We start from the raw sequence: 22,905 nt of genomic DNA, 5'->3' as shown, positions 1-22,905 counted from the left end.
TTTTCCTAGTACACACAAGAACACAAGAAAGAAGATATTGCAAGAACCAGAAGAGTCTGAAAGGCACCAACGATGGATTCCTGGACCTGAAGATCTGTGGAAGAAGGGGACCAAGTCCAAGAAGCACTGAAGAGTCCAGGGAGAACAAGAGCCTCAGCTAACCCGGATGAAGGTGCAAAAGAAGAACTACAGGTGAAGAACAACAGTCAGTATTGCATCCAAGAAGACAGGTGAGGGTTCCTGGTTGGTGCAGAAGATATCACTTGCCAGAGGGATGATTGCATTCTGGTTTGCGTCTCTGGGTTCCGCCAACAAGCCTTGGCACACAGTTTGCAGAAAATGGCGCTGCCCAGGACCAGGAGGGACCTGGTGGACTCTACCCAGGAGGGGAATCCAGAGGGGGGCTCTCAGCAACTCAGAGAGCCCTTAGAAGACCAGGCAACGTGCACAGGAGTCCCACAGCACGGGGACTAAAAAGGTGCAAAAGGAGGCCCACACAGCACTACACAAAGGGATCTCACCCCGCCATAGAACCACTCAGGAAGCTGTGCGTCGCAGGATAGAGTGCTGGGGGCACTTCGTGGAAGGATGCCAACAAGCCTTGGCAACTGCAAAACATGGGGGTACTGTCTTGTGTGGGGAGGCAAGCTCTTACCTCCACCAAAGTTGGACGTCAGGACTGTCGGGACCACTTCAGTCCACCACCCATGTTTCTGGATCCACACACTTCATCAGGAAAGGGTACCCATACCACCAGTCGTTGCTGTAGACGGGTGCCTGCTGAAGCAGGGAAGTGGCTTCAAGGGAGATTCCTGTGTTCTTCTGGTGCAGGCTAAAGACAGGCAGTCTTTGGAGGATGCACGTCCAGGAAACAGTTGCAGTTGCTGGCAGAAGCTGAAGATACAATGTTGCAAAAGTCGTCTTTGCTTCTTTGTTGCAGTTTGTAGAGTTCCTGGAGGGTCCAGATGTAGTTTCTTCAGTAAGAAGATGAAATAAAGGATGCAGAGGAATCCTGCTGGAGTCTTGCAATCCGAATCTGAAGAACCACCCAAGAGAGAGACCCTAAATAGCCCTGAAAGGGGGATTGGTCAGCTAAACAGGTAAGTACCTATCAGGGGAGGGCTCAGACGTCACCTGCTGGCACTGGCCACTCAGATGCTCCCAGAGTGCCCTGCCAACTTGGAATCCAAGGGGTCCCTGAACTGGTGTAGACTGGATTATGCAAGGAGGGCATCATCTGTTCCCTTCAAAGCATTTCCAGAGGCTCTGGCTGGCTACCCCTTCCATGCCTGTAACACCTATTTCCAAAGGAAGAAGGTGTAACACCCCTCTCCCAGACCAAATGCTTTGTTATGTCTTCCTGGGCTCGAGCTGCTTGAGTAACAGGAGGGCAGAAACCTGTCTGAGAGGTGGCAGCAGCTGGGGAAGTACTGGAGGTCCTCTAAGGAGCACCTGGAGTGCATGGGATACAACCAATGCTTGCAAAAGCCTTGGGGCATGATTTCAACATGTTTGATACCAAACTTGGCCATATTCCGAGTAACCATTGTGAAGCTGGACATAGGTGGTAACTTATGTCCAGGGTACGCATAAAATGGCGTTGCTGCACTCATGAGGTCCGTGAAAATAGTCCTGGACGTCATGGGGGCACCTCTGCTAGTGCAGGGGTGCTCCCACATACAGGTACTCTGCACCCAGCCTTCAGGGCTAGAAGGCGTGTAATAAGGGTGACTTATAAGTGACTTGGTGCAGTGTGAATGGCAGTAGAAGAGAGCATGCACCTTTTCACACAGGCTGAAATGGCAGTCCTGTAGAAGCCTTTGTATCGGCTCCCCATTGGTGGCAAAAGAAATGCTGCAGCCCGTAGGGATCCCCTGGAATCCCAATGCCCTGGGTACCTAGGTGCCATACACTAGGGACTTATAAGGGGTGACCGTTATGTCAATTGTGGGTGAAACACTGGGTTACCAGTATGCAGTGACAAAACTTAGACGAGAGAGAGCATATTCATTATGGTCCTGGTTAGCAGGATCCCAGTGAACAAAGTCAAACACACTGACATCAGGCAGAAAATGGGGGTAACATGCCAAAAAGATAGTACCTTCCTACAGTTAGGTTTCCTTTACCTTGCATCAATGATTTATTAGCTATGGTTAGGGGAATGATAGCAATCTCTACTGTAGATTTCACTTCAGCACACCACCAAGTACCATTGCATCCCAACAGTAAACATTTAACAACTTTCATTATACCAATAGTGTGCCTTTGTTTTGTGAAAGTACCCTTTGGGTTAGCGCCGGCTGCATCCTTATTCCAGAGACTTAGTATATGCTTTCAGAATTGTTGAACCAGTTACATTCTTTCAGGGTGACATTCTAGCTATGGGAAAAAAAAAAACAGAAACAGATTGCAAATAACAGGCTCACATTTTAATTTCTGACCACTATTTGACACTTGGCTCTTCATACATCTTGCCCCATACTGCCATCAGTATTTGAGACTGAAGAGTAAGAGAAACAGCAGAGATCTTAGTAGCACTCTCCTCTTCTAGTCTGTAAATGACTGTAGCGAATCTTTAACTACATTTTCTCATTACCACAGATATTATCAGAATTCCTGCCACTGCCTGGTGTGCATGCTTTGTTTATTTCTTCTAGAAGAGACATTATTATTCAGGTAGCCATTAAGAGAAGAGATTTTCAGAATCTAACCTCTGTGATTGTCAGACCAACTACAGAGTCTTCTTTCTCTGCACTCTGAAAGAAAGTGAGATTTGTTAATTTTTGAGAGCTCTTTAATGTTCTCCTCTTTGGGAAGAAATCATACTTTTCTGTCTATTGAACTTACTTTCCTCTTTAAGATACATTTGGCATCCTGCTGTTTGCTACTTTTTTCTGTTTTTCCAAGAATGGGATCGCCCAGTTTTTTGTTGTTCTCCATGCCTGAAACATGGCCTAAGGCTGTGACAGTGAACATTACTCACCATGAGCCACTGATAGGATTGAGTGATGCTTTTTTCCCACCATCCTGGGGAAGAGATTTCATCTTTGGTATCTATCTATCGTCTGGTTAATGGGTTTTTTTCCTGCGGCCTACTCAACGGAGTGAACATATGGGTTTCTATCAGCTTTGTGGTGATAGTAAGTAGCCTGCTTGAAGACCTGGTTTGAATTGTTGATTTTAATGTTCAAATATGTGAGATGGGGTGGGCAGGTCCACCTCTGAGAGCAAGGCAGTACCAGAAAACATAAATAATTATGGGCTCCCAAGAGCAGGGTACATTTTCAGAACCCTGGTGTTGGTTTCTGAGAAACAAAAAGAATTTAGAGCAGGCTGCCATGACGTGGCCACCTGTGATTACATTTGTGATGCTCCAATCATGTTGACTGAAGCACTTTTGTTAAAAATGCCTTACCAGAGAGGTCTGCAACTTAAATTATGGGTGACTGTCTACCACAGGTAGGCAAAAGCCCTGCATCCAGCACCCTGGTGGGATGATGGGCCACCTGAAACATATTAAAGAGCTGTTAGTATGCCTATTAGAAGCTATATTCTGGCGGCCCTTTAAGTATGGATAAAGGCATCAGTTCAATTCTTCTGCTACCTAGGTTGCCAATGCATATTAATTAGGACAAATGAAATAAGATTTCTAATCCAATAATAAAATAACTGTGTTACTTTATAGCCCCCTCCTCCATACACAGGCTATGAACACATATTTTCAAAGCCAAGGTAACAACCATGTCCAACCATGCAACCCACCCCTGCTGTATATAATCTTCCTCATTACCAATTATAATCCCTACGGATGAACTCTGTGAAATGTCCACACTCAGATGAACCTGCGAGTGGACTGCACAGTGTCACTGAAATGCTACTTAGAGCAAAACCTACATTAATGGAGACCCACCATCTTCACCTTTGTGCCTGTGAGCATCACTTATATCAGATATCATTCTCCTTCTATGGAAAATCAGGTTTATCCTAAACATTTTGAAAGAGGCACAATGCCCTTGACTTGATTTCCAGTTTCCAAAGGTGAACACAAATATCACTGAGAATATGTTAGACTGGCGTCAGTGAATATGATTCAGCAAGTAAGAAATGTGACTTAAAGTTAAGATACTTAATGTAGCTGGAGTAGGGTGATGCAGATGTATTTTCAAAATTCATTTTCATAACAGAAGATCTCATGGATTGGCTGTGCAGCGGTAGAAGTGTCATGGAAGTGTGAGAAACCATGACCATGCCTGCCTCATTTGCACATTTGCACATCAAACATTATATACGGACCAGATATTTGCCACCTACTGCCACCACCTTATGACAATCTCAAAACACATGGTGTCACGCACTCACTTGGTTCCGACCGCGGGCAATACGAGACCTCTTATCCTCCCAGAAAGCAGCCCATGATCAAGGAACTCTAAACCCTTAAATCATACATCCGCCCTCAAGTGGATGGGGGGGTGGGACAAAATAAGAGAAGATAGACTTGTGGCACTGGTCCTGCTCTGCTGCCTTTCTACTCTGCGTAAGAGGTTCTGCACTCCCTGGAACCTTTGTGTTGGTGTGGATGTAGTGCACTGAAAAAACAAGAAAAATAGTTTACCAACAGTTCTCAGCATACGAAGATTATGTAGTTATTCACATTCATATTGTACACTTACAGACTTCACCACAAGTACTGCACGTGAGCAGGTACAAATCGAAATTTAAGGCTGGAGTTTCTTGCACTCCCAAGAATCATTTTACATTCAGTTCTCTGTAAAAGTTTGGATGCATATATAGTGCACTCCAAAAGTGCCCTATTGTTCTTATTTCAACAATTTGTTTAGAATTACTGGTGGGCAGATTTCAGTTCTGATATAATTCAAGTCTATTCTTTAAAGGAGTTTAGAGCGCAAAAGCTATTGAAACAAAGTTTGTATCCGATCTCCGGAAAGCTAGCTTTCTCTATTGAGAACTCAGTCTTATCGATAGCCTTAGGCTTAATCTAAGGATTAGTGTGAACTAACCTGTGATCAAGTACTTAGCCTTGTCTCTCCTACCTAAACCTGCGATCCGGAGGAAGTCTTTGTAGCTGTAGTGCAGGGTGCCGAAGAGGAAGAGGAATCGCCACATTATAAGTGATGATGACAGAAGCGTCAACAGCATCAGGATCAGAGGAGCTGACGGGAGACATTGGCTGAGGGAAGACTAGAGCACTAAAGGAATCCAGTTGACTCAGGAGGTTAGTGCAGGGATGATGCTTGCTCAGGGCAGGAACAAGGCCAAGCACTGACTCAAGTTTCGGGTGTGGTTTAAATACTCTATGGGGGTGGCTGACTCCTGAAAGGCACGTGGGCCGTGGGAGACAGGAAGGTTTCAAGGGGACCTGAGAGAGAACATCTGTCAACCTAATGGTTTTGACCTTTAATGGAAGCAGGTGCAATCAATTAACATAAGCAGGTGGAGTCAATAGGTCATGGCCATTGGAACCAATAAACATAAGCAGGTGGAATCTATTAACATTAGCAGGTGGAGTCAATCGGTCGTGGCAGTTGTAAACAAAAAACAGGAAACACCTCTATTCTTGGCAAGTGTGCAAACCAGAATCTGATTGAACAACTGTTCCTGAATATTCTAATGGGTCCATGTGTTCTGGTAAGGGGCCTGCCAAGGGGTAAGTGTACTGGCACCATGGAGCCTGGGGCGTGTTTATCGTGGTGTCACAGGAGGCCATGAATTGCCACAGGGTAAATACAACAAGAGCCCTGTGCGCCACACCCACTGTACACAGAGCGCAAGAGGGGGTTATGGCACATGGCATCCTACACTCTTCTATGCTCCTTGTACCTAATTATGCACAGGCAGGTTCTCATGATCCTTGTTGGAGTGGGAAGATTGGGGGGGTGGGTAGGGGATTGCAGGCCATTGCTTATGCAGGCCACATGGGTGATGTCAGCCCTCTGAAATATGAATTCAATATATATATATATATATATATATATATATATATATATATATATAATTAACTTGCACATGGACATATCATTTTTGAGGCTGCACAGAGCAGAGGAAAATTGGATATAAAAAGTGTTTATGCTGTACATTCCCTATGCCTGCCCGACTATTGGTCACTCTAGAGTTAATGGAAGAATTGTACAAGGTTTGCACATTTCTGAGATCATCTCTGTATGGTCCAGGCATCTGTTCACTGATGAGACTATGAAAACCCTCCTCTGTGTGTGTGTGTGTGTGTGTGTGTAAGTGTGTGTGTGTGCAGCGCCAATCCGATGGATTTACAATCGCTCATTGTACTTACAAATCAAGAACGATTTTAATTAGCCATTGGTTGTCTAAACTATTGTTTAATGTGCCTTTGAATATGAATACTTCTCTTTTGTAGCTGGAAGTTTGTCTGCACTAATCTCTGGATGAATTGTGTGAATAGTTCGGGATTCCCAAAGGACCTGCGTGGGAACTCGACAGTTTTGGTACATCAGATTGATCTATTACTTCTGCAGATGGAGGATGAAGGCCTCGACTGGTTCTACGTGGATGAAGTCATTGTTTCAGAGAGAAACCTAACTGGTACAGTTCCTTTCACGTTTGCAAGTTCAAGAGTACAAACTGCAAAAGAAACATTTCAATTTCAACAAACAGAAAATTATGTAGCGAGCTAGTGGAAGATAGTGTTATGAAATCATGAACCTGTTGTTCAGGGTTAAAAAACTGAGAGGTACACTAAACCCTCGTCTGCCCTATACAAATGTAACTGTTAACAAAAGTAAATGTCTTAAAATTGGAGCGTGAATAGGCTAAGTTAAGATGCAGGTTGTGTATTTCTCAAAGCTACACCTGTAGCAAAATATTTGTCTCTCCCTGATTCACCTTATTATTAAGTACAAATAGCCATCTCTCTTACCCTGGCTGATCTCATTTTTCAATGTTTTGCTAGTTTTATTTAACTTCTTATCCAAATGCGTTTCAGTCTGATTCCAGACACATATTTTAGAGCTGTTTATTCTTAGCATGAACGCGCAGTCAATAGAATTTCATTGGTAACGGAAGTGACATCATACACTTTTTCTTCTCCCAGTGACATCAACTGTTTGAGTGGACGTTCCATCCTTAACCCTCCAATAGCTTCCTGTGTGTTGCTGACTAGCTCGGTAAAGTCCAAGACATGGGAACATGAGAAAGTAGAGGACCTGTTGTTTTCTGTTGTTGCCATTGTTGTCTTCAAGTCTAATGGGACCAAGCTACAAGCCAGGGCTCCTAATTCATGTCCGTGGTACATCACCATTTTATTTGTCCGAGATGATGAAACCACTGCACACGGGCATTCCAAGTCAGTAGGGATGAACGGATAAAAGTGTGGCAGTGTAACAGGGTTGGTGCGAGAAAGACGTAGAAAAATGATAAATTATCATTGATAGATGACTGAACCCATTGAATTCTGGTGCAGACAAGTCCCCTGTCCTCAACTTCACTGTGCATTGCCAACATCAAAGCAAAGTGTTTATTTTCTTTGATGAATGAGAACATGTATGTTGTTACAAACCCAAAGAATTCACTGAAAAACTTTCATGAAACTGATTATCGTTAGGTACTTAAAAGGCAAATATTTTTTATTAAAATATTTAAAAAAGCCCTTAGAAAGATTCAGTTGAAGGATGTTTTGCTTACATAGTTATCGCTAAAAAACACTGAAATTCACGTTATCATGGCAACGCAGCTGTAACTTAACCCAGCATCACCTGAGGCCACACCGCACCAATAACCAGCTACCATAGTAAAGTTATCCTGATGATTGTTGACAGAGAGCATTATGGGAAATCATAATTCCATCACATCAATGTAGAGCTGTAAATGGAATGTATTAAGGAACAGAAAGGGCAAAGGGGAAGGATGCCCATAACTACTTGGACTAGTGGGAAATTAGAAGTGCTCAGTGTTTACGCGGATCACTACAAGCATGTACGATCTTTTAATAGATGGAACTAATGTAGGTTTGGCACAAGGACAAGTAGAGACAAGGCTTGTGGAAGGTGTCTCACTCTTTGCTGTGCACCGCAAATGGATGAAGGTTGAGTCTGGTTGTTTTTTTGCAAGAAGGATGGTATTTTCTGTCAGGAGGAAATGTCTCATTGATGATTTGGTGATGAAAGACGTAATGGACAGTTATTAAGGGGATGGCAAATTTGTCTGGAAGGGAAAGAGTGAAACAAATGCAATGGTTAGCAATAAGATGAGGGTAGAAGTTACCGCTGTGGTCACAAATGGAGAGAGATAGGGAGTGAAGGGTATATACTGAGAGAGAAGGGCCATGAATACACTATAGCAGGTAGCTGTCCTTGAGTTGGTAATATGTTGCTCCGAGGAGGGCTCTGGTCCGACTAGTGTTGGTAGGGGCTAGGTAGAATATTTGAAACTTCTCTGTCAAGGAGTGGTCTATCGGAGCAGTCTCAGATTGAGGCCAAGGAATAAAGTAGGACGTAGAATGGGTATCATAGGCTGATCAGTTGGTAGGTCTTGCCTAGGGAGGTTGAATAATATTCACTGTGATAATTGAGATGGAAACTTGCGTGGGGGCAACACATCAGTGAGCAATAGTTTAGGTGGTTTTGTATTGTCTGTGACCAAGAGGGGTATGCAGCTCCAACAGGTTTGAATTTGAAAGTGATTACTTAATAAGAGTTCCTCTCTTAGTGCACAGTCCTTTCATATGAGATCAACCAGTAGAACTTGTTTAGTCTGTCTGCATGTTTGATTTGTATTTTGTTGTGGTGTCACTGTTTACATGTGCAAAGCTTATGTGAGTTTGAAATTGAGTTAGGAGGTTCTTGAGTTGTATTTAGGTATTTAACTCAGTTACTTATTGGTTATATTCATTACTCTGATTCATTGTCTTCCTTGTCCCGGTCCTGAAGATTGAGGTTTTCTCACCTCCGAAAGAGGTTATGCCATAGTTGAAACCCAACTAACCCTATTGGTTAGATGTCTCAAACCTCCCTATTGTCTGTCTACAAATCTACTCCCACACAGCTCTTCCTCCAATATTAGCAAGAAGAAACAGGACTGGAGATGCAAACTGGGTGGAATGGAGGGATTTGGACTGGGAAGAGGAGGACAACAAATTGACGTAATGAAAATTACCTGTAAGTAACATACGGCCTGATTTAGATCTTGGTGGATGGAATACTCTGTCACAAACGTGACAGATATCCTGTGTGTCATATTATGATCTCCATAGAATATAATATTCAGGACTAGTACGAGGAGAAACCAAGATGACAGGGTAATGTTTAGTTGCTTGCTTTACTCTAGTGTCTTAAATACGGGAAAACCCACAGCAGTATTATTTCAGCACAGAATCACTAGATTAGATGGTTGTTTGTAACTCAACTTTAAGGGAATGTGCTGATTTTGGTTGCAAATGAAGAAACCTTTGCTGACATCCCTAAAATGCACAACAGAACTTGATGCAATAAACAAAATAAATGAACAGAACGAAAACGTGGGAGGACACACCAAACAAAATAGAATCCAGCACAACAACCACATTACTACTTTAAGAAATTAGGTTGCTAGTTGAGGGGGCTGAAACCCTACACAAGCAGGAAGCACAATCCTAGACAGGGTGAAGTCATAAGCAAACCCAAAATTAACCTTTGCTCAACCCTGGGGTTTCTTGGAACAGAGCAGTCAGGCTTAACTCTGGGGAAATGTGTAAAGTATTTGTGCAACACCTCAAGCAGTAATTCAGTGAAGACACACCACAAAAAGGAACCCACACTCGATTAGCAAAATAGAGTCATTTTCAATGAATAAACAAGACCAAAGTGACAAGAAGTCAATCAATAGGACTGGACATGTGCAGGTTTAAAGATTTTAGTGAAAACTGCTACAGTTGGCACTTTGTTCTTTTTGGCTTTATCTGGTTGTGTAGGACCGTGACAAAGTCACAAGTTCAGGCTGACCGCAATGCAGGGAGGGCTGACTATAAGGACCCAGATGGGCCAGCTGAACAGGAATACCTTTAATCCTGGTTGCGGAGCTTTGCAAGGTCTGGCACCGGGGGTGTGTTGTGCAGCTGAAGTGATGCATCAATTCTGATGGGCTGCAAAGCTGCGATGCAAGGTCCTGCATCATTGTCGAGGATCCCGCTGATGAAAGATTTGTGATGTGAGGGTTGCGTCAGGAAAGCTGTGCACATGTGGTGGCTCTGATGAGGACTGCAGGGCTTATGTGGAGACTTTGCATCAGGAAAATCCTTACTGCAGAGGCAATGCTTTGGTTCTGCTCAGAATGGTGCCGTGCAGCAGAGATGCGTCACACAGATAGGCTGGCAGAGCACCTTCAGACTGACATCCAAAGGTCCAGGGCTGGGGTGGCACCACTTGGCAGGGTAGGACTCACAGATGGCAGATGGCAGAATCCAGGTGCTGAGTTCAATGTTGTTGGAGCCTTTAGTCCCTGAAGATCTAGTTAGGGGGTGAGGCAACTTGTCCTTGGAGTCACTTTGGAGTCCTAGATTCAACATGCAGGTCCAGTCTTTCTCACCCAGGCAAGAGGGCAGCAGGCAGCAGCTCAGCACAGCAGGGCAGCAGTCCTTCAGAGCAGCAGCCCAGTAGAATGGCATTCCTTCCTGCAGGTCCAGAAGTGTAGTGAAGAGTTAGTGCCAGAGGTCTAATATTTTTACCCTGTTGTATCTTTGAAATGGGAGAAGCTTCTAGAGGTTTCCCCCTGAAGTCCACAGGATTCCCACCACCCCTGTCCCGGCTCCAAACTAACTGTAAAGAGTATGCAGCCCTGTGTGTGGAGGCAGGGCACAAACTATTCAAGTGTAAGTAGGGCTTTGCCCATCTCTTCCCTCCCATCTTACCAGTAATCTCCCATCCAGGCACACCTAAACACTCTATTGTGCGGCTGTTTAGGAGGAATACACAAAGTCCAACTGTCAGCTATACCCTGTCATGTGACACAGAGACAGACTGCAGCTCCCAAATGGCTAAGGCAGGAAAATGCTGATTTTCTAAAGGTGGCATTTTCAAAACTGTAATTCAGAATCTGACTTTACCATGAGTTAGTGTTTTTTATAACAATTCCACAGACACCATACACAAACTAGTTACCTGCAACCCTTATGAAATTACAGCTTAATAAGTGTAATAAGGTAACCCCAGTGTTATCTTATGGAATAGGTAGGCCTTGCAGTAGTGAAACACATGTACAACATTTTATATACACTGCACGCTGCCTTCTGGGCGGTCTGGGGCCTACCCTTATGGTGCATTACATGTATTAAAAAAGAAAGTTTGTGCCTGGCAAAAAGTTTGTTTTGCTAGGTAAAAATGGTGATTTGAAACAGCACACACAGCCTGCAATGGCAGGCCTGAGGCAGGTTTGCAGGCCTACTTAAGCGTGTGGCACAAAAACTAGTAGCATTTAGAGGCCCTGTGTACAAGTAGTACCACTTTGCTAGGGACTTACAAGAAAATTAAATATGACAGTCTGGTGTGAGCCAATTCTACCATGGTTAGAAGAGAGAGCACATGTACTTAAGCACTGGTTAGCTGTGATAAAGTGTGCACTGTCCTACAAGCTAACAAAAATGAATTCAGCAAAAAAGTGGAGGGTAAAGTCAAAAAGTGAGGGGTTCACCCTGCAGAGGATGCCAGGTCCAACTACTACACAACAAAAAAACAATGCAATAATGCTACACAAATAGCACAACCACATGACAAACCGAAATAAAACGCAACACGCAAAACATGCACATTTATTCCTGTTACCAGTGCTTAATTTGTGCTTGTTGTTTCCGGTGCTGAGCACCGGCACTTATTTTTTAGGGCCGGGGCTTATTCTTCTGCCTCGAGCATTTGCTGCGAGCAAAAGACACATATGGGAAAGACGGGTGAAGGGAAAAACGAAAAAGCGTCACAAAGAGAGATAGTAGAATGCTGCGAGAGTGAGCTGAAGGGGCAGGGAGTGGCTTTATATGGATTGGAGAGGCCTGAGATGGCTTCAGGATTACGCTGCCTCAGTATTCCGTGCTCACACATTTAATTGCTGCAGCCGCGTGTTTGAGGAGGGCTTTGAGCACCGGCACCTTTTTATTTACAAATTAAGCACTGCCTGTTACACATTACCTCCTTTAGAAATTGGCTTAATATCATACTGTGGTTTAATGTTTCCTTGCTCTTTGCTCAATTGTTCTCTATTCTGAAGTCTTTCAAACAGATCTGAAACCTGCTCGTCCAGGAGGAAGTGTCATCGAAACTGTATCTGTGACAGGATTGTGGCCTACTTTCAATTTGAGTTTCTGGGTTGCAAAGTGTGTTGTTGACCTTCCTCTCATGTCATTGAGGTAAATAACCAGCACATTTATTTTTGGGAGTACAGGAAATACTATGCATCTTTCTTTCAATTGACTTTCAGGCATTTATAGGCAGAAAACAAGAAAATTAATGATGTAGCTTTGGGGTGAATTTTTTCGGGGTGAATCGCTTTTTGGGTGTATGAATTTTAACTTAATGCAGCTAGCAGTGTTTACTGCAAATTAATTTATGAAATGCCAACATCTGGTCCTGGTAAGGCCACTTGAATAAAAATTATTGTTGCCTGCTAATGCCAGCTTATTTGCTCCTTTTGCAGCTTGGGTTAAATCCACGCACTAAGATAATTTAACAGTCACAGACTACTGCAGGCACGTTAAAATGGTCTCTTAGTTTGGGACATCATTTGTTTTCCATCAAGCTTTGCATGTCTAGCTCCACTGCCTTTTTTGCTTTGCTGAGGGACTCTGACTGTCACCATTGTGCAAGTGTATCTTACGTTAGGCTGTCCTCTACTTTGGGCAACAAATAGTTATTGATCATTTCCAAATGATGGGTGAACTTACAAATCTGGTTGTTAAATGGTGCCAAGACCTAAGGTTTGCACTTCGCAAAACTGGCGTATTGGAAACTTCTAGTAAAATTATATGTATGAAGTAAAAGAAAACCTCTCCTACGTGATGTGTGAGCATGCCCTTGGCTTATCTATTTCATCATAGTAAGTGATTGGACACTGCTTTAAGGTCGATTAATCTTTTGACTTGTTTAATTTATATTGATTCACATACTGATTAGTGTCACATAAACAACAACATTAAATAATAAAAGTAATCACCAAAGAATCAATAAACGACACACCATGACCCATTTGGCCACGAATAACCACACCTTTAGTATCAATTAGAATATTTATTTCCCTATATTAACAATGCTAAGGTCACAAAAATTATTATCAACACCAAATGATACAAATAAAGAAGCATCACAGGCTGTCGAATTAGCCTAATGAATCTTAGTTTAAACAAAGCAAATAGAACAATAAACTCAATAGTTAGAACACAAATCAATAACATTAATATTTGTGTAAGAGTGATAAGATACATTTCATTCAGAAATAAACAATGTCAAATCATAAGTGTAGAGAAAAACACCTCACTAACCTCAAATTAGCATTAGCATGTTGGGCTTCATGCAAACGTTTTAGTAACATTAATTTAGAAAACACCTAGCTATGACACTATCAAAAATTGCAGCAGTATTAAAACAGTAGCAGTTGGTACCTGTTAAACAACAGACAAACAACATTATGCAGATCTATTATATTTACTTATCCTAAAGTAATCAGCAACAACTTCTACTTCTTCAGGAGGACATCAGAACAGGAACAGGATAGGGGGACAGTTTAGAATTTGGACTATAAGATTACTAAACCATCAGAGCATTAGATCAGAATTGAACAGACATAGCAAACTCAGAAAAATAATAAAACACCAGAATGTCAGTAGACCAACTGGCAAAGCATGAAGTGTCAAAGTGACAGATCACACTGAGTATATGAAGTGAAATCTCTGGACACCAGGGAAGAAAAGACTCTGGACAAATGGCTCTCCAACGTTAAATTAAACTTGCTAAACACCCTTGATTGGCTAAAACATAAGGTGAGGAAATAACTTCCAATTAGAAGGTTAACAGATATCACAATTATATCAAATGTTAGCTTCGAAAACGCCTATTGGCTTCTGCTCCTCTTGCGAAGTTCAGATTTATGCTAAATGTATCTTGCACACTTCCTTCTCTGGATGCATCTGTAGGCCCTTTTGTTTTGGCATCTTCTGGATTTGCTTCTACTAGACAGTGGTTACAAATATGTGGAAACATTTTTCTTTTTACTGTTTTCCTTGAGAGAAACATATTTCATTAATAAAATGCACAGAACAAGTTTGTAAGTCAAGCTAAAGAAGTTTGTTATAGAGCGTACATGAGCACATACAATTGTATCAAAAATATGATACCGCAGAAAACCAAGAAATACTCATATTATTTCAGCATTTTAGTTTTACAGAAGACATTTTAACGTTTACATTACATTAATACATCTTCCAGTTAGTTTTCATGTAGGCCTCGCACTCAATGGTGACTAATAGAACAAACACATAACATATGCAGGCCTTGTCTAAGTATGGCACAATTTTTGTGTTAACATTATTTTTTCATTTAAAACATTTCACACATTAGTACATCAGTATGTTTATGTATGAGATAAATATTAAGACAAAATCTCTGCTCTCACAGATGCACCCGTAAGCAAGTAGAAAGCTAAAAAAATAACATAATCATATAAGGGCTATAAAATGTACTCTGGATAGTAAGCCTGGGTCTGGAAACCAGACAATGTCCCTCCCTCCAGTCCTGTCCAGTGTAAATTCCTCTACACTGCTTGGTGGGCAGCATTTCCCTTGACTGTTCCATGCCCTCATCATGAAAGTCCTCCACCATTGCCTCCAAAGCGCACCTCTCAGATGGGGCAAAAATCCCAGGGAGCAGCAGAGCAGCTTGTTAGCTGTCATCTAGCCTTTTCACTTTCTTTTCCAAAGTCACTAGGTAGCCTGTCCCACATCACAGAAAAGTCACTTTTGACCGTGCTTTGCAGAGTGCTCCTCCACTTTGTTTTTTGCTGGTAGAGTGAATCCGAAACTCCACGCTCTGTTTATTTTCACTTTTTCCAGTTCCAGCTAAAAGTGTGCCATTTATTTAATGGGGTGGCTCCCTGGAAGCTATTATTGCTTTCTTCATGTTCATTAAGCCTGTCATACTTTTCTCAGGGCTGTCTCCTTGCTATATGGATGAATATTGAGTTTTAAATGGGCTCATGAAAAATTTACTAAGTCTGATTCTTTGATTTGATTTTTTTTCACTTCAGATCATATCATATAGATCACACCACAACTCTTCTCCCAAAGAACAGCTGGCAATCAGTCAAAATGTATGTTCTCGGACAGCAGGACTGCCTTATAACATTTGACATGAGAAGAATTGCCATGTTGCATTGACTGATATACTCTATTGCCTTCCCCCTCAAGTTGCTGTGCTGTTGGACCTGTAATTTTGGACATTGATCCCACTCCTGTAAGCTACGTATGGTAAACCCACAGTCCCATGTGGTGTTCAATGCTGAGCTCTAGGCTGTGTCAAGTGCATGCTCTCTAGATTGAGGAGGACAGACGCATCAGGATTTCACTCACATGACCAGATAGTTCTGGCTACATCAATGATCCCAGTTTTGTGGTGGTCTGTGCATTTTCCTACCATCTTAAACTGCTGAATAAAATTATTTTTAGGAGGAATGGTGAGGTCTCCCAGAATCTCAGCAAGAAGAGAGACGGTTAGGATCTAAAAATGTACTAGCGTGTGCCCTAAGGATTTTGCTTAGTATGTCCTCCCTGGAAATTTATCTGACTGTTTGAACTGCGGTGAGTGGACTCATGTCCAATCCCAAGGAAACATCTAGGGGATCAAAATAACCATCGTCCAGCAGGCTCAGCCAAAATTACTCTATTCAATGAATGTGAACATATGTGATACGATCTGGATACTTTGATTATATTTATAAATAATGTATTTTTTATAAGTAGTTTTCACTCCCTTTAGTGCAACCTGTGCATTCTTGTGATTTATGTGATCTGGTATTTCTGCTCATAGCTCACCCCATTGACTAACAACTCTCTTTGATCTAGAAGAACTTGCCACAGGATCCCTTAATAATCAAGCATAGTATATACAGGTACCTCCAATTGCTGGTAACTTTCCTCAAAATGTCTCAAGGTCCCCTTAAACTTTTCGAGGTTGAACAAAGTTATGTTTTCTGTTGTGTTTTGAATGACAAGAAGATGAACGTATATTGTTCAAGAACTCTAAATAAGTCCAAACTTTCTGCCAATACTAAATTGAAATTGGTAGTTTGATTTTGGTATTTGCACTTCTTTCTATCCATACAGGCTGCTAGTTTAATATTAATATTTAGTAATTTGACAGTTTGATTACTTTGCAGACAGTGCAGCTTTTGCTCAGTTTAATTCTCTATGTTCTCAAACTCCCACTGTGAGCCCACATCACACCACACCTTCTGGGACTCCACTCTCTACGATACATAAGCACACACGCTTCAAACTCCTCACCCACATCTAGAAAGCACCCCACAACACAGGTCCTGTCTTCCTGAATTGCGGTATTCATTTTTATCAGCCTCTGCTCTGTCAATCTCTCACTAGCTCACACCCCACACACTCAAAAAAGCAGAGCAGAGTTTTTTTCCTTCTCATACCTGGCTCCAAAAGCCTGGAATAACCTCTGTAAGAAATTGGCTTCCTGCTTGAGGGTGGTAAAACCCTACTCAAGCAGAAACCAGTCACAAGCAAACCCCAAATTAACCTGTGCTCAATCCCCGGGTAGCATGGCACAGAGCAGTGAGGGCTAACTTAGGGGCAATGTGTAAAGTGTTTGTGCAACATTTCAAACATTAACACAGTAAAAACACACCAAAAAAGAATCCCACACAAGGTTAGAATAACAGAGTTATTTTAATAAATAAAACAACACCAACACAACACAAATCCAATCAGTAGAGCCAGAGATATGCAACTTTAAAGACTTGAGTTGAGATAGCACCAAGAAGCACATACCAGGGACTGTGGATATCTGGTCATACCTAACAGGGTCAGCGTCGCAAGTTCAGGCTGACTGCGATGGAGCAAGGGCTGGCTACAGAACCCCAGTGAGGCCTGTTGAACAAAAGTACCTTATATCCTGGTTTGTGAAGTGTTGCAAGGTCCTGCGCTGAGAATGCATTGCACAGCCAAGGAGATGCATTGGTTGTGAGGATCAGCAGAGATACAGTGCAAGGTCCTGCATCTTCGTCGAGGATCCATTGATGAAAGCTTGGGATGTGAAGTCCGGCACTAAGGATGGGTCTGCAGGCAGAGCAATGTGTCGGTTCTAGAGGTTTGGTGTGGCTGTGATGCGAGAACCCACGTCGTCATTAAGGCTGCCGTCGACTGGAGATTTGCGATGTGAGGGCCTGCGTCGGTGAAACTTTGCATAGATGCGGTTCCAGTGTGGGCTGTGAAGTTGATGCAGAGTCCTTTGCATCAGGAGCAACATCATAGCAGAGACAATGCGTCTGTTCTATTAAGGATTGCGTCACACAGAAGAGGAGGTGTGATGATTCTGCTTGGTCCACAAATGGGTGGCAGAACACCTTCCGACCCACATCCAAGGACCCAGGGTGGCACCACTTGGCAGGGTAGGACTCACAGATGGGGGAGTGCAGGTGATAGGTACAGGGTTGTTGGAGCCTTCTGTCCCTGAGGCTGTAGTCGGGAGGCCAGCCAACTAACTCTTGGGGTCAATTTGGAGTACTGGGTTCAAAAATGCAGGTCCAGTCCTTCTCATCATGGCAATATGGCAGCAGGTCAACACAGCCGGACATCAGTTCCTTCAGTGCACATTCCAGCAGAGTGGCACTCCTTTCATCAGCATAGCAGTCATGGCAGAGTATTCATAGGTCCTGAAGCCTACTGAAGAGTTAGTGTTTGAGGTCCAGTATTTGTACCCAGTTCTGCCTTTGAATTGTGAGAAGCTTCTAGAGGTTACCCTTTGAAGTCCACAGGCATCCTACCTTCCCTGTCCTGGCTCCAAACTAACTACAGGGTGTGTGTAGTGTAAGTAGGGCTGTGTCCATCTCCAACCCTCCGATTGTGCCAGTGTTGTCACATCCAGGCACACCTAAGCTCCCTATTGTGAGTGGCTATATAGGAGGACCACACAAACCCCATTTGTCAGCTACCCCGAATCACATGACCCAAAGGCAGGGTACAGGCACTGAATGGCTAAGGCAGTAACATGCCAACTTTCTAAATGTGGCATTTTCCAAATTGTAATTTAAATTCCATATTTGTCATGAGGGAGGGTTTTTCATTACAATTTCACAGACACCAACTATTCATTAGTTATCTGCTCCCATTTGGAAATTATAACTTATTAGCTGGTAACTCACAGTAAAAAAAAAAAAATACACTGCACCATGCCCTCTGGGCTGTCCAGGGCCTACCCTAGAGGTGACTCATATGTATTAAAAAGGAGGATTAGGGCATGGCAAAAGGTTTATTTTGCCAGGTCGAAATGGTAGTTTAAAACTGTGCACACCGGCTTCAATGGCAGGCCTGAGACATGTTTAGAGAACTTCTTAAGTGGGTGGCACAATGAGTGCTACAGGCCCACTAGCAGCATTTAATACACAGGCCCTATGCACATGTAGTTCTAATTTACCAGGGACTTACAAGTAAAGTAGATATGGCAATTGGGGGAAAAAGCCAGTGTTACCATGTTTAAGTAGTGGGTACATGCAGTTTAACACTGGTTAGCAGTGGTAAAGTGTGCAGAGTCCTGAGACCAGCAAAAATGAGATCGCCAAAAATAAGACGAGAAGACTAAAAGTTTGGGGATGACCCTGCAGAAAGGGCCAAGTCCAACAACCTCCCACAACACAGTATCACCTCCTTCACCCTTCTTGACATCCTCAAGCTAAAGATATGGCTCTTCAGGTAAGCCCTTCAGGGCTGGCTTTGCACACCAGCTACATAGTGCCTGGATGCCCTCATGGTTGAGCACCAAGCATGCAATAAAAGCACTAATAACATAACATGCCAATAGTTTCAAAGGGATGCAACAAACGTTAGCAGTGGGTCACCAACAAGACTTCTCTAGTATGAGAAAGTGGATTATTAGTTGTGAAGTCAGTCTACCACAATTAATGATGTCACTATTCTTTCTACATCTAGTAAAAGTTTCAGCTATTTAAACCAGAGTTCAACTCCTTAGTTGCTGTGACACAGAGCAGACAGTCTTAACATAAGAAAATGTTTAAAGCATTTAGAAGTACCAATACAAATTGAAAACACAACACAATATAAATCCCCCTCCAACTTATAAAAAGTAAAGAAATTTTTAGTGATCAACAAAATGACAAAAATACAATATCTGGAACCAGAGATATAAATGTTTTGAATAAAGATAGTGCTAAAGAGCGTTAAGTTCCAACAGTGGTCATTTGGCTGCGCTTGATCAGTACCTAGGCACAATTTAAGGCTGACCATGATGGAGCCTGGTTCGGATACAGAAACCAGGTTCGTCCACTGTCAGAAGTCGGGTAAGCAAGCAGGCTGAGGAGGGCCTGGATAGCCGTCGGTGAGGTTGTGGTGAAGCCATTAGCTTTCAGCGGGAAAGCTCTGAGTGGGAGAAATTCAAACTTTGCTCCCAGTGAAGGCCCCTCACCTGCCCGGATACCTTTGACACCTTCCCCCGGTGAAGATTTCAATGTCCAGACGTAGTCACTGTGGAGCTCAGACTCCTTCAGCAGGGCAAAGCTTCAAGTTGTCGCTGTAAGTAAACATAGCTCCATGAAGTCAGATACCTTGTCCGTGAGATCCAACTGAAATGGATTTGCTGCTGTGGAAAAACTCATAGCAGAAACAACTCGAACCTTTTGCCCAGCAGCCCTTTGTTGGATAGTCATGGTAGGTTTGTCCCGGTCGTTCAGAGATCTTTGGAACCCAAAAGTTTGCAGATTTCTCAGAATGTTAGGAGGAGTACACTTAGGCAGAGCCAAGAGTCCTAGGACCCCAAGAACAGCACTTGAGGCCAAGACTCACTTTAGCAGAGACCCCCAGTAGGGTCCAGGGCAGGTCCGGTTGGAACTGGTCATCTGGGTTCTTCATGAAAATAGGGCTTCTTGCAGTTTGTGGTGTCTCTGCAGGATGTCAGTCAAATGACCCCTGGAGTACACTTCTTTGCAGTGGGTGCAAGTGACAGCTGTTCCAGCCTTTTAGGTCTCCTCACAGGTCGCAACAGCAGCTGTAGTCCTTCATCTAACTTCCACAGGTCCAGTAGTTTTCTGAAGAGAGTGCCTAGGGAAGCCACATTTATGCCTGGCTCTAGCCTGTGGATGGAGGTGACTTCTGGCACCTCCCTATTCAATGAGGAAACATTTTCCAAGGGTACCCTTATCCACTATTGTAGCATTTCCTTGTGCCATGCTGCAAAGAATCGCACAGCGCCTCTCCCTTGTACAGAGCTCATGTGCCTACTGCAGAGGTGTGGCCAGGGAAATGAGCAACCCTTCCTCTGTGGGTCATTTGAAATGACTTCTAGGGCAGCTCCTCTCCCACTGGCATTGGTTCCTGTCTGCCTAGGTGAACAAAACAGGGCCCTGCCGAGGTGTCCGATAACATTTGCCATCGACAGGGAAGGCCTCTTTGAAGTTAATTTCCTGTGCACAGCCTAGATGGCTATCCTGCCAGAGGAACAGAACACCTGCCCACATCCAAGGCCTTTGTCTTAGTTCTGGAAGCAAGTTCAAGCCTCATCGATGGTAGCTATTCAGCTCCTGAGTGACAGTTGGAAGGTCATGCAAACGGGCTTCTAAAAGCTCAAAGAATTACAAATGTAGCATTCTATAGGTACCTTTTTCAAAACAGTTATTACAGGTCCCGCTTTACCAGTGTATTGACCTTGTAATAAATATTTTTAAAAGTACAAGAAATAACTTAGTAGCTGTTTCATATGTGACGAGAGCATTGTTACATTTAATATTGTATCCCAGTGCCTTCCTATGGAATACCTAACCCTGCTACAGTGAAAATAGCTATTGGGACCTTGTCACTGTAAGGACAAGTTTAACATTAAACTTCTACATGCCCCATTTTTAAATATCATGCGCCTTGGCTTAAGGACATTAAGACCTACTTAGAGGTGAAATATTAATATTCAGAAGGAGTGGTTAGGCCTTCAAAAGGAGTTAGTTTGACAGCATGGATATGCAGTATTGAAACTGCACAGGCAGGCTACAGTGGTAGGTCTGTAGTGGATTTCGCAATGCCACTGTAGAGGGTGGCACAATGGGTACTGAAGTCCACTAGTGACATTAAACTTACAGGCCCTGGGTACCCTTTGTACCATATACTATGGGTATATAGGGAAGTTAAATATGCCAGTTATGAGTGTGGTGAATTTTGACTTGTTTAGGGTTCAGAGCACATGCAATGGGCAAAAAAACAGCACGCATAAGTCCAAGTAAGATGGGGGTGAACATGCAAAAAAAAAAGCCATTTGCTTAGATCTGGTCATTTTTCTTCTCAGTTACTTGGACATGGTGCCACGAGAGATCTTTCTTACAAATAAAGGAAGAACAATAGAGGGACAATGATGTGACAATTCAGAACCTAATCTATTTCTGTGATTGAAGTATTTCAGCACATTCTCACAGTCATGACCACATGAGCGAGCAACACTATCATTCAATTGTTGGTAGTAACATAAAGGCCCATATTTAAGAGGGCCTAGTGCCATTCTAACGCCACATTAGCATCATTTTTGTGATGCTAATGTGGCGTTAGAAGGCCAAAAATGCTGTGCCATATTTACAAAGTGGGACAATGCATGCAGTCTTCTTCCGCATCTAGCGCTTTCCCATCCGCCCCTCTGGATTGGGAATCAAAAAGACTGGATCAGCTTGGGAAGAAGAAGTTTTCTTCCTCCAGTATAGTATTGCGGTCCGTGAACACCGCATGACTTTTGGGCAGCTACAGTCGTACCTTATGGGATATGGTCGTGTAGGTCCTGCTGCAGGTCCCGGAGAAGGGATGTGGCCAAAAGTTCACAATACGTTGTGGGCTGGACACAACCATCTCACTGGGCAGATCAGTTGTGTCGATGGTGGGCTTACGGTGCCACGCCTGGTTGAGGACATCTTGCTTTTCATGGGATGTCCAACAGTCTCTCATGGACATGCCCTTGATGGCACTCGTCTCTTCAGAGACAAAGCAGACTCAGCACTCAAGCGTTTCAAGGAGTCCCAGGCTATGTCTTGGTCCCTTGGCCTCACAGCAGCCCCTTGCCCAAACACAGTCTCCTTTTCACACCTTTCGTGCCCACCAAAGGGGCCTCCTCCCACACCCTTTGCCTGCCAGCCACCGAGCCACGCATGCTGTACAGCCACTCCGTGTTTGCAGATGGAGAATCCCACAGGCTCATGGGTCAGGGAGCCAGAGGTCTGCCCAGTCCACCCCCGCCCCGCTACAGTCTCCCAACCCTCCTAGTCAATCATATCATCCCAGACACGTAGGAGGCAGGATTTGCCATCACCTGACCCACTTGGAGTCTATCACGACAGACAAGTGGGTTTTGCAAAGAATCCAAAGGGGCTATTAACTCCCCTTCAAGACTACACCTCTGTCCATGGCACTGTCTTATGACTGCTTACCGGAGGATCATTTGGCACTTCTCCGCTAGGAAATTGTGGTTCTCTTGGCCAAGGGAGCCATAGAGAGGGTCCTTGCACAAGAAGTAGGTCATGATTGTTATTCCCACTACTTTCTGGTGCTCAAGAAGGACAAGGGCCTTTGCCCTATCCTAGACCTCCACGCCCTCAATCTCTTCCTCAGGAAGGAGAAGTTCAAAATGCTCACCCTGGCTCAGGTCCTGTCAGCCAAAGACCCTGGAGACTGGATGGTATTGTTGGACTTGC

At 43.4% G+C, this 22,905-nt stretch overlaps 1 protein-coding gene across 1 annotated transcript in view; it reads left to right on the top strand.

Moving 5' to 3' along the window:
• The window catches only part of PKHD1 (PKHD1 ciliary IPT domain containing fibrocystin/polyductin), a 1,684,711-nt gene that overhangs the window by 347,811 nt on the left and 1,313,995 nt on the right, over nucleotides 1-22,905 (top strand). The window contains exons 21-22 of the mRNA XM_069236642.1: nucleotides 6,392-6,576; nucleotides 12,220-12,358. Of these exons, the coding sequence (XP_069092743.1) occupies nucleotides 6,392-6,576; nucleotides 12,220-12,358 (324 nt within the window). The remainder of the gene's footprint in view (nucleotides 1-6,391; nucleotides 6,577-12,219; nucleotides 12,359-22,905) is intronic.

This window comes from Pleurodeles waltl, chromosome 5 (assembly GCF_031143425.1).
Source record: "Pleurodeles waltl isolate 20211129_DDA chromosome 5, aPleWal1.hap1.20221129, whole genome shotgun sequence".
Taxonomy (NCBI): Eukaryota; Metazoa; Chordata; class Amphibia; order Caudata; family Salamandridae; genus Pleurodeles; species Pleurodeles waltl.
Note: the sequence above shows the minus strand (reverse complement) of the source record. Positions and strands in the feature narration are given on the sequence as shown.